This window comes from Dama dama, chromosome 18, assembly GCF_033118175.1.
Source record: "Dama dama isolate Ldn47 chromosome 18, ASM3311817v1, whole genome shotgun sequence".
NCBI classification, from domain to species: Eukaryota; Metazoa; Chordata; class Mammalia; order Artiodactyla; family Cervidae; genus Dama; species Dama dama.
This window is the reverse complement of record NC_083698.1, coordinates 9,510,256-9,526,772: the sequence shown is the minus strand read 5'-3', so window position 1 is coordinate 9,526,772 and position 16,517 is coordinate 9,510,256. Positions and strand designations below refer to the sequence as shown.

The 16,517-nt window shown below is 43.2% G+C and overlaps 1 protein-coding gene across 3 annotated transcripts in view; it reads left to right on the top strand.

Moving 5' to 3' along the window:
- The window catches only part of CDK6 (cyclin dependent kinase 6), a 252,667-nt gene that overhangs the window by 101,961 nt on the left and 134,189 nt on the right, over positions 1–16,517 (top strand). For all 3 annotated transcript variants that reach the window (XM_061164896.1, XM_061164894.1, XM_061164893.1), the window contains exon 4: positions 13,372–13,539. In XM_061164896.1, coding sequence (XP_061020879.1) covers positions 13,372–13,539 — 168 coding nt within the window. The remainder of the gene's footprint in view (positions 1–13,371; positions 13,540–16,517) is intronic.

Here is a 16,517-nt window from a genome sequence, read left to right as displayed (position 1 = left end):
GGACACAAGCTCAGACTAGTTACTCTGAGTTTACTCAAGGGGTGGCTGTGAAATTAAAGAAATAGTGTATGTAGAGTGCCTGGGTTAAAAAACACATCTGTAAAATGCTGCTTTGTTTTTCTCACCCCACTTGCATTTCTAGTTTCTTCCTCAGCATCACGGGGCTCTAATCTAGGGAGGAAGATATCCTGGTTACAGAAAAGCAGGGTATATTCCCTAACAGAACTACACCTGAGTGCTGTGGGACGATAGAAGGGGGCGCCAGGCTTAGCCTGTGGGTGTGAGGAGGTTTGCTCGGGACTTGGCCAAGATCTTCTTAAAGTAAGTCCTGGAAGACAAATAGCAAAGAATCAGATGGACAAGATATGTGCATTGTGGAGCAGGGTGGTGGAGGGGCTTCCCAGGCCCAGGGAGTAGCATTGCAGAGGGACAAAGATAGTGCAAAGCTAATCACCTTCAGGGCACAGAAACAGCTAGAAATGCAACCAGAGGCAGTTCAAGATCAGACATGAAAGTGTTTCAGGAAGCAGCCAGGTTCTACCTTTGTCTTATACTGAACAGTAGGTGACTTCTGTATGAAGATTTCCATTTCAGAAACATCATTTATTATGGAGACAACATTATGGAGAAGAGAGAAGATTTAAAATGCATGCTTAAATCTAAAGACTGGGGCTCTGTTGGGACACATTGCAGTCATATAGGCAAGAGATACTGGCAACTTGAGAAGGAATGTAGAGATAGGATTTGAAAGAAAATTTAGGAACCACATTACTAGGACTGGTTGGGTGGAGAGAAGGAATCTAAAAAGTCTATCAGATTTGTGGATCAGTCATTATTTAAGGTAAGAAATGCAGGCTGCAAAGTTTGATCACGGTGAAGAAACTGTATTGCTATCTGAGCACATACTGAGATCAGTTGCTGTGGAATATTGTAGAAAAGACGAGCAGGAAGCATTGACGTGTGCATGTCTGACACTCAGGGGAGACGGCCCATCTGCCAGTACGACTTTGGATGCTCAGAGTATGACTGACTGACGGAGCCAGGAATGAGGGCGGTGAGGAGGTGAAGGCAGAATTTAGAATTTAAGATTCTTCTGAGACACATGATTGGAACCACAAACAGATGCTGCATGTTTGTGGTAACTGTTGTGGACAGCAAAAGGGAGTTTGCCAGAGACCCAGAGAAAGTGGTACTGAACATCCAGGTGGAATTGGAGACTAGGACAAGTAACCTTTCCCGGTCTTAATTGTAGAAGTTGGGATGGGCAGGTGTTTACTAAGGTGAGGCCTTGGAGGATCCGTGGAAGATGATTTTTTGTGGTTCCTGGAAAGAGAATGATCCAAAAAGCTAACTGGGAATTTTAGGTGGACCGGGAAAAAGATTTAAAGACTAGAGGGGTTTGTTCAAGACCACCATCCTCACAGTGAGGGAGGGAGAGGATGGGATGATTTGAGAGTAGCGCTGGTGTGTGTAGACCCCCACGTGTCAAGTGGATGGCTAGTGGGAGGCTGCCGTATAGCCCAGGGAGCTCAGCCTAGCATCCTTTGATGACTGGGAGAGGGGGGATAGGGTAGGGGTGGGGGGGTGAGATTCAAGAGGGAGGGGACATATACATACTTAGAGCTGATTCGCTTGGTTGTGGCTCAGTGGTAGAGAACCTGCCTGCCAAGCAGGAGATTCGGGTTCAGTCCCTGGGTCAGAGAGATCCCCTGGAGAAGGAAATGGCAAAACACTTTGGTATCCTTGCCTGAAGAAGTACATGGACAGAGAAGCCTGGTGGGCTGCAGTCCCTGGGGTCACAAGGGTTGGACACGACTGAGCGACTGAATCACCACCCTGTGTGGTAGAGCCGAAATCAACACAACGCTGTAAAACAATTATCCTCCAATTACATTTTTTTCTAAAAATAATAATAATAAAAAATAAAAGACCATGATCCTGCATTTAGGGGAGAGGCATCCTTAAACCAGAACAACACTCACTGTATAAAATTTACCTGTACTTAGTACCTGGGTGCTCCTAAGACTAAGCTTCCTAGCCTGGGTGCCACCCATCTTTCCCTAGACACTTCCTATTGCATTGGCTATTTTAACACTAACTTGCTGAATTCTTTGTACTGTCAGATAGTCTTTAGATTCTGAACTAAGTGTTGGATGTTTCGTTTGCTTTCGCCTTGTCAAATGCTCTTCCGTTCCCTTTAGCCTAAAGATCCCCTGTTTTCTCTTGGCCTCCCTGCTTTTCGTGTCTAAATATGACCACCCAGAGTCTCTTCTTCCTGTCCGTGGAAGGACTTATTAGCCAGGAGCATTTGTTCCTCCTTCCCCTGGAGATGCTTTTGCCGCCTCTCTCCTAGGAGGCTGCCAGCTTAAAAACTCAGTCCTTGAAACAACACGAGCTAGCAACTGCTGAAGTGCTGCCTCTTCTGAGCCCCCTTAAACAGCTGCGCACGCGGCTTGACCCAGAACAGATAATACACACAGATGTGTTTATGGGAAGGAGGCACCAACACTCTCAGGGTGTTGTTTTCGGCTTCTCACAACTGCAGGGATTTCTTCTCTTTTTCAAGGAAGAGGTACATTGTGGTAAGCAGTGTTTTATGACCTATAATAAAAACCCTTGTAAAGACCATTTTTTTGACCCAAAGAAGCTAAGTATTCTTTTCGCTCCTCTCCGCCTCTCTGTATTGAAATGCACACAGTTCAGCATTAATGTGTAACATAAGGGAATAATATCACAAATTCTCATTCTTATTTAAGCTGGGAAAGCAACCAAAGTTAATTATGTAAGAAAATCCATGAGGAATGTGTTTCCCTACTTAGTAGTAGCTTCTGAACAAATATGTTGATTAAGTAAAAAAACTGTATTGCATTTTCTAGCATGTTGTTATTATCTCATGGAAACACCCATAGGACCATTTGAGGGAACCTCAACAGAAAAGTCAGTCCCCAGGAATACGTTAAAAAGCAACTTGAAGCCGCCTTAGAAAGTTGGGTCTTCTAAAGAGATGTGAAATACATTCAGTGAATAGTAACAGATGATTTCTAAGGACCCTTCAGGACCTAAAATGCTAGCAATCTTTAGTCTTTCAAGGTTAAGAGCAGGCAACATAACACTTGATTTAAATAAAGTAATAACTGCTTTAAAGGTGTGTCCTCTAGTGTGCACACAAGTGTTTGTTGACCTTGGTGGCTCAGGGGCAAAGAACCCGCCTGCCAATGCAGGAGACACAAGAGACGTGGGTTTGATCCCTGGGTTGGGAGGATCCCCTGGAGGAGGGAATGACAGCCCCCTCCGGTATTCTTGCCTGGGATATCCCGTAGACAGAGGAGCCTGGCGGGCTGCAGGCTCCAGAGTCAAACCCGACTGAGCCACAGCACCACCACCACAGTGACTGGAAAGTTGGAGACTGTTCACGTCCCAACTGGAGAAACTAGATGAGTCTAAACCCAGGGTGTTGCTGGACACCATCGCTAATGGCAAGTCCTCCTCTTGATTTCGTGGCACCAGTTCTGAATCCAGTAGACAAGCCAGGAAATTCACAGTGTTTTTCGTTCTCACAGCCGCCCTCAAGAGAGTGTTATCCCCCTTTTACAGATGAGGAAACCAAGGCTGGAGGGAAGGGAAGGTAGGGGTTGAGTAGCAGGCCTCAGTACACCCAGTGTCTAACTTGGAGAAGTAGCAGAGTCCTCGGAAGATGGCTCCCTAAAGTTGACCTCTGGAAACAAGCATTAACATTCTGCATTCGTCTCTTGGATTGCCTTTCCCCACTTTCCTTTTTCTGGTGCTCTGGTTCAGATTCCTGTTATCTCATGTCTTACGTCTTTTTTTCCCTTGTGTTTTGATTTTTCTACATTTAACAGTGAATACGCCTTACATTTCTAATCAGACACTCAGAATATCTCTCCTTTTTGGAGAACAGTGAAGAGGAGGGAGGGATCCCGCGTGAAATGCCACGGCAGGATTCAGTTAGCTTGTTGGTTGTGGCAAGTCAAGTGCTTATTGGCCGTCTTGCAAGAGCCATTGCGTTCCCCTTCACTGTATGGATGTGGTGTGGGTGGGGAATGAGAAAATGTGCACAAGGGACGATAGAAAGGGAAGTCCCAGATACAGTAGGAAGGGCAGCGGTTAGTAGAGCGAGGGGAAGGACTTGAGGAAGCTGGGATGAAGGAGAGTCAGAGCACGGGAGGAAGTTGAACACTGCAGGGGAGGGAGGAAGGCTTTCCCACCAGGAGCTGAGGGAGACGGGTAGATGCCAGTGCTCATCAACGGGTGGGTGGCGCCCAGGAAGTTGATAGCATCCCTTGCTGGTCTGTGTTTCTCTCTCAAGTGGAGCGCATCCCAGTGTGCTCGGAGGAGGAAGAGAGGTGATAAAGTAGAAGGACAGCAGTGAGGATTTCACCTGCAGGGACACCACAAGAGCTAACCAGGGACCTGCACGGTTCCCTGGCAGCACTGTCGTCGTCAGGGTTGGAGACTGACTTCGTATTAATGGTAGACGTATGTGGTCTACCATTAATGTATGTGGTCATTTTTTCCCACTTAACAGCTCTCTGAAGCACAGGTAGAACAGCTGAGAAAGATAGCATTTGGGCTAATTGAGATTAATCTCTGCCTAGAGGATGAGATAGAATGACCACGGAACCAAAGAGCTAAGGAAATTTACAGATTTAACGAATGATGCTTGAAGAAGTTGCTTTCCAAGTTTAATTAATTATGCTAAGAAGTTTATGTGAATTTAAGTGGTAATTTGGCATCCAAATAAATGTAATTAAAGATTGAAGTTAAGTAATAACATGTTCCTGATTTTGGCCATGGGAGTAGATGACACAGAATGGAATGGAGTTGAAGAAGTCCAAGTTTCCTGAAGCTAAGGGGGTTGGGGGGGGCGTGTTTCATTGGGGGGTGGGGGTTAAATGAAAGGTAGTGACCTTAACAGTGAATTAATATAATTTGAGTTGTTAGAATGATTTTCAGTTATTCTGAAAATTGTAAGAACAAGTCACAATTGTTCTTATAAGAACAATTGATGGCAAGTTGTAGAACACTTGATGAAAAAATATCTTGAAGTGAGAGCATTATTTTAGGGGGAATTCCCTGGCAGTCCAGTGGTTACAATGCTGTGCTTCCACTTCAGGGGGCCCAGGTTCAACCCCTGGTCAGGGAACTAAGATCCCACAAGCCAATTTTTGGGCTTCCCTGGTAGCTCAGCTGATAAAGAATCTGCCTGCAATGTGGGAGACCTGGATTCAATCCCTGGGTTGGGAAGATCCCCTGGAGAAGGGAACAGCTACCCACTCCAGTATTCTGGCCTGGAGAATCCCATGAACTGTATAGTCCATGCAGTTGCAAAGCGTCAGACACGAGTGAGCCACTTTCACTTTCAAGAGCATTATTGGGCTTCCCAGGTGACGCTAGTGGTAAAGAACCCACCTGCCAATGTAGGAGACTTAAGAGACTCGGTTTCCCATCTCTGGGTCGGGACAATCCCCTGGAGGAGGGAATGACAACCCACTCCAGCATTCTTGCCTGGAGAATCCCATGGACACAGGAGCCTGGCGGGCTCCAGTTCACAGGGTTGCAAAGAGTCGGACACAACAAGTGACTTAGCAAGCACGCACGCAAGCAAGAGCACTGTTGCCCTAACTGCGAGGCCAGTGGTGGGCAGCCCCAAAGTCGGTCCTGCTCTTCGTGATGTCATCAGAGAGCAGACTGTTTCCCTCGTTACCCTCTGGCATGGCCTGTGTGCAGATGGAATCTCCCTTTCCATGTCAAGGTGGTTGCTACAGTCTCAAGTTCCCGCCCTCAAGCAATAGCATCATTTAGTGTAAGGTGCAGGGGTGGAGAGTGAGGGTTGGGGGATAAGGAGGAAGTACAGCAGAGAGCTTTCTGCAGTGGTCTTATCAGGGGAACAGTACTTTCTGAAATGTGCCTATATGTCTCAGTAGCTAGGACTGGGTTTCATGTCGGTGTCTGGATCCACTCCTAGCAAACAGGAATGTGACTGCCATGGTCCAGTCCTTCATGACAGGCACCCAACAATATAGGCAAACAATCATATGCTCTGCTCTTGGAAAAGCAATGTCTCTAGTGTAGTGTCTCATTTGGAGAGGAGGGAAGTATGGAGTGAGAGACAAGCTTTCACTTGAGGGAAGTGAGAAGGAAAATGCAGGAAGACAGAGTATTTTGTCCAGATGCAGTCACTAAAAAGCATACTCTTGGGGACTCCCCCAGTGGTTTGGTGGTTAAGAATCCACCTTGCAATGCAGGGTTCGATCCTTGGTCAGGGAACTAAGATCCTAGGTGCTGCTGAGCGGGTAAGCGCACACACTCCTGAGCCTGTGGACCACAACTCGAGAGTCTGTGGGCCACAATGAAAAATCCCACACACCACACAACGAAGACCCGACACAGCGAAATGAATTAATTAAAAAAAACTTATTAAGAAAAGCTTACTGTTAAATTTTTTTATTATGAAGAATATGTTTTGAAATGGGCAAATAGCCACAGTATATTGTTAAATGATTTTAAAAGGATCACAAAACAGTGTGATCTATGTTTTGTCTAGAACAAAAAACCATTTTGAGTTATTAGCCAGCAACCTAGGTACTTATACTTTGTATTTTCTTATTTATGCAATGTCAGTTTTTGTATCCCAATCTGAGGAAGTTATAGTTGACATTGTTATTTGTAGTTTCAGTTCCCAATGACTTTCCAGTGTGAGTAATAGCCATCATGATGAGGTAATGATTCCTTCTTTTAGACGGTCTGTTTAGCCATTGCATTGTCCCTCAAACACCAACAGTATTTCCAGGCTTGGTGAACATCAGTTGTGATTTTCTTATTTCCACTTAGTTGGGGGACTGATCCTTTACTTACTCAGCATTATCGTCAGTTCCAGGATTGAATAATACGTATAGCTCCTTTTTATGCTCTCTTCAGAATATGCATTTTGTTAATAAAATTTACGTGAGAAATGACTTTTATTGTGCTTTCATCCAGTTGCCTAGAAGCCGTGGGGATGAGAGAGCCAGCACCTGCCGTGAGGGGTTTTGCCTTTGTTTCTGCTGAAGAAGCCCAGGCCAGGCCTCCCTTTCCGCAGCCAGCTCACCTCCTCCCTTTGGAAGCGAATGGCCCATGCCTTACGGCTGATCTCCAGGGCCTCCCATCTATTCCTTACTTTCAGTGTACCAGTTTTACCTTCCAGCTAATCTGAAGCTTTAGGGAGCCCGCTGTAACCCTCCTCTTGCTTTTTTGGAGTGTGTTTTGCCCTTTGTGATTTGAGGTGAAGCGTTCTGTGGGTTCTCCTGAGGACCAGAGTGAGAAGTTTGGAATGCCGGCTTTGCAGCCCGTTGTTAACACTGTTGACTCGGTCAGTGAGAGCAGGAGACGCCGCGCTCAGGTTTCGGGTAGAGTACGGTATAGACCGAACACCAAGCTTAATAGCGTGACCTCAGGCAGATTCTCCTTAAGCGCAGAAGTGGAGGGAGTGAATGAAGCCACCTGATAGACTGCCCAGGACCAGGCTGTGTCACCCCGTACTTCATTGCTTATGCAGTAATGTTGTACCACATTTTACAGGAGAGCTGTGGTTTTTTCCAAAGATCCTGGGACTAGATTCAGCAATCCACTTGTGGGCCTATATACCTGAAATTATTGAAAGCAGGGTCACAAAGAGATACTTAGATTTATATACCTACATTCGTAGCATATTCTTACAGTAACCAAAATAATGCAAGTTCATCCTTCAGCAGATGAATGGATAAGCAAAATGTCATCAGTCCAGACAGTGGAATATTATTCAGCTTTAAAAGGAAGGAAGTTCTGACACATGCTACAACATGGATGAACTTTGAGGACATTACACTGAACGAAATAAACCAGTCACAAAAGCAAATACATTATGATTCCACTTACATGAGGTATCTAGAGTAGCCAGATGCGCAGAAACAGAGAGAAGAGGAGTGGTTGCCAGGGCCTGGAAGGAAGGGAGAAATGAGTTGTTTAGTGGGTATAGAGTAGAGTTTCAGTTTTGCAAGATGGAAAAGTTCTGGAGATTGGTTATACAGCAGTTTGAATATACTTACTACTAAACTATACAGTTAAAATTGGTTAAGGTGGGAAATTATATATATCTTACCACAATTAAAATTTTAAAATATATACTTGTAATCATCAAAAAGAGGAAAAAGAGATCCTGAGACTAGCCCTCACTATTGTCAGTAGTCTTCTGCTTTATGATCTCATCATCATGTGATCTTTTACTTCTCTTCTTATAATTATAGTAGTGTGTACTGTTAGTTGCCCAGTTGTGTCCGGCTCTCTCTGACCCTCTGGACTGTAGCCTGCCAGCTTCCTCTGTCCGTGGAATCTCCTAGGCAAGATTACTGGAGTGGGTTGCCATGCCCTCCGTCAGGGGATCTTCCCGACCCATGAGTTGAACCCGACTCTCCTGCACTGCAGGCCAGCCAACATGTTATTAGTTTAGTGTTGGTAAAAAAAAACCCACAAAAACCTTTGTTGTGTTGATCTGTGAGATTCCTCTAACATCCTTCATAAGAAACAAACTGGATAGGAGATCTTTGTACAAAACAACAAATCGTTTATAAATAGATGCTTCTGTTAAAACTTGGATAACAAATTTGAAAAGACTGTGGTTTATACATCCTAAGGAGAAACAAATGATTAATGTTGTACAAGCTATATATGTCTTAACTGTTTAAATCAATAAACTACTGACATATATTTTTGTTGCTGAAACCTGACGGTGTGGATACATCGCCTAGATTTAGGTAGATATATCCAAAAGTCCAGAATTGTCTATTGAGAGCTGTCATTTCTGTGATTTACTTTATGATATATAAGTTGGTGTTTTAAGTATCTTTTGAAACCACTTTTTTTGTCACTAGGGAAAAAAAGACCCAATGATAAAACTTTTTCCCATTAGAAAAGCTTGAGGTAGATTTTCAGTTTGCCTGTTTGTTTTATTTTCAAAGAAATGAGAGCACAAGAGCTCTAGAACACCTCAGAGAAACTGATTGTTGTTACAAGGCTTTGAAGACTTGTGTTCAGACTGAAGTCTGGAGTCTTTTTAAGGGAGGCCAAGGACGAAACCCCATCTGAAGTCACTGGGACCCAGACTTCATTCCAGGATGGTGTCCTGTTGAAACAGGCTCCCACGTCACATGTTTCAGAAAGATAGAGTGCGGGCCCCCAGTGACTGTTTATCATTAGTGGGACTAAACATTCAAACCTTTTATACCAGAATTGGGCACTGTAACATTAAAAGGTTTTAAACCTATGTTTAACTTAATTGGCAGTATCCGTAGTTTCATTGCATTGCATCACTGGGATTACTGTGAAATATTTGAGTCTTGTATAAGACAGATTAATTTAGATTAAAATCTTGAGGCGCTAATTTAAAAGTATGTCTCACGATACTATAAATTGAGATGGAACAGATAATAAGCTTAAGTAGAGAATCCTTTGAGATGTCTTTGATCAAAGCATTTGCGATGCTGAAGGAAAGGTGGTTTTTTTTTCCTTTCTTTGTTTAGTGTTACAGTTTATCCATTCATATAATTCTCAGAAATTGGGACCAGAGTTCTTACTCTTATTTGTGACCAGAGTTACAAGTCCGTCATGCTCCAGTGCATCAATGCATTGGAATTAGTGAAGGAAATGAGATTTTTGGCAATTTTTAAAAAAATCGTTAACTCAAGGTTTGCTAGTTCGAAACTCTAATTGTAGCTGGTTGTTGCGGGTGTAAAAGAAAACTCAGCTTGCTAACCAAAAAAAAATTAAGTAGCCTGATTAAATCTAAAGAGTGGTAATTCTTACATAGAACCAACTGTTTATGCATGGGTGTCATTTACATGGAGTCAAACATTAGACCAGTATGTGTGTTCTCACTGCTTAAACTATGCTTTCCTATGATGTTAACAAGTCATTTTTATCTACATTTGCCTTTAAATAGAGGAGAACTACACTCAGAGTAAGTAGCAAAATAACACAACCTAAAACCAAATAATTGTGATTATGGCATAGAAGGAAAACTATGCAGCCACTAAAAATCATATTGTATTAAAAAGTTACATTTTAGAAGAATTTTGTTGAAGTGGCAAAATATTCACAATGAATTGTTAAATCTTTTTAAAGCAACAGTAAAATGTGTACCAAATAATAACAATTTCTATTTAAAAATATGTTGTATTTATATATCAATGTTATATATATTGGTATATGATATATTTTATATACAATGCTTCAGTATTAAATAGATATATTTACACCTGTAGATATACCAGTATCTGTTTAAAAGACGTGAAAGACAAAGTTATTTAACAGTAGAGTTTTCTCTGTTTTCTGAGTGGTGGGGTTTTGCATGATTTTTTTTCTTCCTCTGGATTTTTAATGAATTTTTTAAAAAGATTTCTACATGCATTAAGCACGGACCAATTTTATAACTAAGAAAAATATAGTATGTGCTATCAAGTGAAAGTCTCTTAGTCACGTCTGACTCTTTGTGACCTCATGGACTATACAATCCATGGAATTCTCCAGGCCAGAATACTAGAGTGGGCAGCTGTTTCCTTCTCCAGGGGATCTTCACGACCCAGGAATCAAACCGGGGTCTCCTGCGCTGCAGGCGGATTCTTTACCAGCTGAGCCACCAGGGTTGTGTAAATCCATGAGTGAAAACAGTATACATGTATTTAAACTCAGGTGGCTCAGTCAGTAAAGAATTCGCCCGCATTGCGGGAGACCTGGGTTCGATCCCTGGGCTGGGAAGATCTCCTTGGAGGAAGGTATGGCAACCCACTCCAGTATTCTTGCCTGGAGAATCCCGATGGACAGAGGAGCCTGGTGAGCTGCAGTCCATAGCGCTGTAAAGAGTCAGACATGACTGAGAGACTAAGTGCAGCACACAGTTCAGGCTTTTTATAAATTTCAGTTCAGTTCAGTTGCTCAGTCGTGTCCGACCCTTTGCGACCCCATGAACCGCAGCACGCCAGGCCTCCCTGTCCATCACCAACTCCTGGAGTTTACCCAAACCCATGTCCATTGAGTCGGTGATGCCATCCAGCCATCTCATCTTCTGTCGTCCCCTTCTCCTCCTGCCCTCAATCTTTCCCAGCATCAGGGTCTTTTCCAATGAGTCATTCTTCACATCAGGTGGCCAAAGTATTGGAGTTTCAGCTTCAACATCAGACCTTCCAATGAATACCCAGGACTGATCTCCTTTAGGATGGACTGGTTGGATCTCCTTGCAGTCCAAGGGACTCTCAAGAGTCTTCTCCAACGTATAAATTTAGATGGGCCTTATTAGTATTTACTTGGTTCAGATTTTTACATATTTATTCTACTCATTGGCTGCTTACACTGTTTGAACACTGAAACATGAATCAAGCACATTTATTCTTGGTACTGTTTGAAAGGGTTGGTGCTTAGTGTATAAGAAGCTAAAGATGGCAAGCCAGCATGACATTACTTTGGGTTAGTTATTGCTGTTTAAAATCCACTGCATACAAGTTGTGTGCATGTGTTTCCAATAAAGACTTGTGTGCCACAGAAGATTATTTCCATTAACATTTTGTGCTTCAGTTTCACACTCTTATTCATTGCAAGTTGCTTTAGCCTCAGTGGTTCTTAAGTCTGGGACCACTGTCCCTCAACAGTGCAGTCTGGTCTTTTCATCTTTGGAAACTTAGAAGGTAACCCCGGCCAGTTCATCAGATCCATTTAGGTGGAACTGAAAGAATTCCAGTTCACCTGTGTCATCCCCACGTTGCGCTTTGTTCACTGACCTGGTGACGGTGGCCACATTTTCCTCTGGTTATTTCTGACTCGGTCTCCCCCAGGAAATGGGGCGCTTCAACGGTGATCATTTTTTTCCTGCAAACTACACAGCCTCTTCACATGCATTACTTCATTTACATCTTGTATTGTGAAAAGTAGGCCCCATTTTCTCCTTTTTATAGGTGGAAAACTCAGGCTTTGGTTTTGAATAAGCCAGGAGCTAAAGATAGAACTCCCTGAAGAAAATACCAATACTGTAAAGTCAATAACCAAATACAGCCCAACTGGTGAGCAAGTGTGTGCTCACCGCCCCTCCCAGCTCTGAAGCCCCTGATGCTGCCTAAGCATTTTTCTAACCCTTACGAGAGCCAAATTAATTCCATCCTCCCTTTATACGGCATTCTCACGGTTTTATGTGGGGTGGAGGAGGTAGGTCCGTCTTACGAACCTCCAGATTTCAAAGGGTCATATCACGTTCACTATCTTAAATTCTTTTCATCCGACACTGTTTCTGAGTTTAAAATATTGTATCTGCTTTTATAAGTTCTAAAATTAGAAGAAGGTGTGACACTGGTCCAGATGCCCCCATGCTGGCTGATTCTGTCTGCAGTAAGTGCCTACTGCGGTCAGTGATTTCCAAACATTGATCCTTGCAGTAGGTTTTGTCACTTTCCTGTTTTTATGGACAGAAAAAGTGAGGCTTGGTGAGGTTACACTGCTTACCTGGTTTTCCATACTCGTATGATCATTGATCTAATAAAGGAGTGCCTTGGGAATTAGAATCCAGTTTTCCTGGACTCTGGTTCAAATCAAGACTCTGTTTTTATTGCCAGTGGTGCTACTTTGGGCTAATTACATACACCTACTATGTATCAGCTTCTTTTATTTACCCATGTTGTGGTATGGATTAAGTGAATTACTAAAGCAGTACTTGACACATAGTGACTGTAAATAATAGGTGCTATAGAAATATTAAGAACTACCATTGCTGTTAGCGTTGTTTACTGGATTTTAATTGTTGAAATCATGAGTTAAATCATATAAAAGTTTCTGAACTGGAAAATGTCTGTCTCTTGCCAGCTGCTTTCTCTCCCCACCATAACCCTGGACACCAGTTTGGTATATATCCTTCCAGAATATTTCCTATGTCATCTGAAACTTTTTTTTTTTATATTTATTTGGCTTCCCCAGGCCTTAGTTGCAGCACATGGGATCTTTAGTTGAGGCATGTGAACTTTTTAATTGTGGCATGTGGGATCTACATCCCTGACCAGGGATTGAACCTGAGCTCCCTACATTGGGAGTGCAGAGTCTTAGCCCCTGGACCACCAGGGAAGTCCCTGAAATTATTTTTAAATCGTCCTTTCATTAATAAAATACAGGTGGAGAGCGACACATTTGTAGTAATCTTGAGCTTGGGAGAGTGGAGCCATAGAAAGGGGGACAGATTCATTCATTCATCAGGTATTTAGCAAATGCTTTGTCTGTGCCAAACACTAGTCTGAGTACTGAGAATTCAGCACGTTGAATTTCTCTTTTGGCGATTGATTGATTTTGTTTCTCGATTTTATTTAGGACATGATGTTTCAGCTTCTCCGAGGCCTGGACTTCCTTCATTCTCACCGAGTGGTGCATCGTGATCTAAAGCCACAGAACATTCTGGTGACCAGCAGTGGACAAATAAAGCTGGCTGACTTCGGCCTCGCTCGCATCTACAGTTTCCAGATGGCTCTTACCTCGGTGGTGAGTGAGAAAGCACTGTTCTTTCATTCAACTTCATCTTCCTCTTTGGAGTGACAGACTGCCCCCATTCCGGGCCCCTGATGTTATTACTGCCCGTGGTCAGTTTGTGGACAGAGTGTCTTTGCCCTTTTTATATGGCAGGCGGTAGGAAGAGAGTGTTCTGCTTACAACTGCTGACACATCCGGGCTGGTCTTGCTGTGGACAGAACCCATTGCAGAAATAGACCGTTGCTTCTCAGCCACTAGAAAGGAATCAGTTACAAGTTTCCCAATGGTTTTGCCATATGGCTTTTTGCCATAACCACTGTTTCCAGGGCGGCATATGTAGGGTTTGGGGAGACACAGCTCAAGGTCAGGGAGGAGAAAGCGCCAAGAACGTGTCCCTGTCCTCGTCCGAGAAACGGCCGGGCACCTGCGCAGGTGTGTGAAAGCATTCCTGTGAGGCTGTGGTGTCGGCTGTGAAGAAGAGATTGCATTTACAGTGAACTTCTATGACCCACGAACAGGCAGCGCCTCCCCGCCGCATGACGGGCTCCTCCAGGCCGCCACACAAAGCGCAGACCCACAGGCTCTATTTTGGCCAAGGAGGACAGTTGTAATATTCTGGTTTTTGTGTCTGATGCAGACATAAAACCATAATAGCCGCTGACTTTGGTGAGCTTCTGTTTCTCCTAATGTAGTTCATTGTTTCCGAGATGAATTGTGGTGAAAATACACCCAAAATATACAACAGCAGCCTGGAAGTGAGCACTAATAAACTGTTGTCTTTGAAGGGCCTGTTTTACATACAGTGAATTCATGCATAGATTTTTTTTTTTTTTAAGCCAGGGAATGTCCCTTTGCTGTGCTCAGGACGTGGACACATGGATGTGGGCTCAGAGAATCCTTTTGATTCCATGAACACTACAAACATTGCCCCCAAAGCTTTACATTAAGCCTTAAGTAAAAGAATCTTCGTGGGTCAATATGTCATTGTCTACGTATTATCCATCTTTTTTTTATTAATTAATTTATTTTAATTGGAGGCCAATAACTGTACAGTATTGTGGTGGTTTTTGCCAGACATTGACATGGATCAGCTGCGGGTGTACATGTATCCCCCGTCCTGAACGCGCCTCGCACCTCCCTCCCATCCCATCCCTCTGGGTTGTCCCAATGCGCCGGCTCTGAGTGCCCTGTTTCCCACATCGAACTTGGACTGGTGATCTGTTTCACATATGGTAATATGCATATTTCAGGATGGTAACGACGACCCTGTGTGCGAGACAGCAATAGAGACACAAATATAAAGTCTCTTTTGGACTCTGTGGGAGAAGGTGAGGGTGGGATGATTTGGGAGAATAGCCCTGAAACATGTATATTACCGTATTGTCCATCTTTTAGCCTCAAAGTGGTTCTCAGTCAAGGGTGGCGCTGGAGCGGGGAGGGGAAACGTGGTTGAGAAATGTATGATGGCATCTTTGGTCATCATAACAACTTGGGGGGTGGAGGCGGCTGCAAGGCGGCTAATATTCTGCCTAACAAAGAATTGCCTCCGCAAATTCCAGTAATGCCCCAGCTGAGAAGTAGAAGTTCAGGAGGGGAGTTGGAAATTCTCAGAGAGAACTCGCCTTAGAAAAACACTCAATTTGCCAAAGTATTCTGCGTCCTCATCCCCGAAATACAGATGCTGGAACCTGGTACATGTCAGATCACATGGTTTCCCAGTGTTCTACACTATAGCTAGGGCAAGAGAGGTTTTTTTACAGAAGATTCCTTTGAATGCGTCACCATTGTTGAGACAGAAGCATTCTTGTTTCCTGTTTGCCCAACACACACTATCACTTTTGAGAAGAGTGGGCACAGAGTGGTGTTTAAAGGACACATCTCTGATTTGGGTGGTGTCAAGTGAGCCCTTGTATGCTTATATAATCGCACCAGAAAGGGCTGAGTCTGTGTGTTTCCCCAGTGGGAAGGGTGAGGTAGGCTGCGGCTTCCCTAGGAAGTAGTTTTGTGTGTTGTTTCGGGGCCCTGGGGAGAAGCTTGAATAGGCTTTGCGATCTGGACAGATGATGGAAGGAACTGGTCTCCTTGGGTAGCTTAATTGAAGGAAGGATGAGCCATAACTGAACCACTTTATTTTAATCCCCCCTCAACGGGGCACTGAAAACCGTAAATAAAAACAGGAAACCCAGTTGGGTTTGTTTTGATTTTTTTTTTCTTCTTCTTCTTAAATTTGAGGAATGATAGCCCAGCTTGTGCGTAACACCAATTAACATTCCATTCTCACTGAAAGTTGATATGTTCAGACAGGAAAATGGAGACAAATGGTTTCATACAGAAAAGGGGAAAGGCAATCATAAATACCTGATTTTTCAGTATCTAGCTTGTACTGCATACTCTATACTTCTTATGTGACATAAAATAATTCTTACATGACCTAAAATAAAAAGGATTAGCAATCGGAAAAGACACTGGAACAAATTGAAATTATACTTGAAGCAGTAATTGCTGAAATTTAATGTTAAGAATAAAGAGTATGTATGATTCCTGTAGAATGCTGCATTAAATTTTTTCCCACTGTTTTTCTTTTTAAGGGAAAGTCCATTTCTGTAGTGATACATTGGTTTACATACACATGGTGACACGTAGACTTGGAATTGTTTTTTTTTAGACTGAACTGGTATTTTTGTTTTGTTTTCTTTTTTGCATTTCTCGAAGAGAAAAAGACTACACTCCACTTCCTGGAAATACGCATATTTTAGTGGGTTATGTCATACAGGAACTGGGAATCAACTTGATTTGTGGAATGTTAAAGAAATTACAAGTTAACTGATTCGAAACTGACATTTTACAACCATGAGAAACGCTAATATATAACTTCTGTTCCAAAGCCTGACTCAGATTTCCTCTTTTGGTACCCCCTGCAGAAATTAATCCCACCTTCCTCCTGCATTATTTCCAAAGAAGCATCTTATTAATGCCTTTCGTAAGACTGT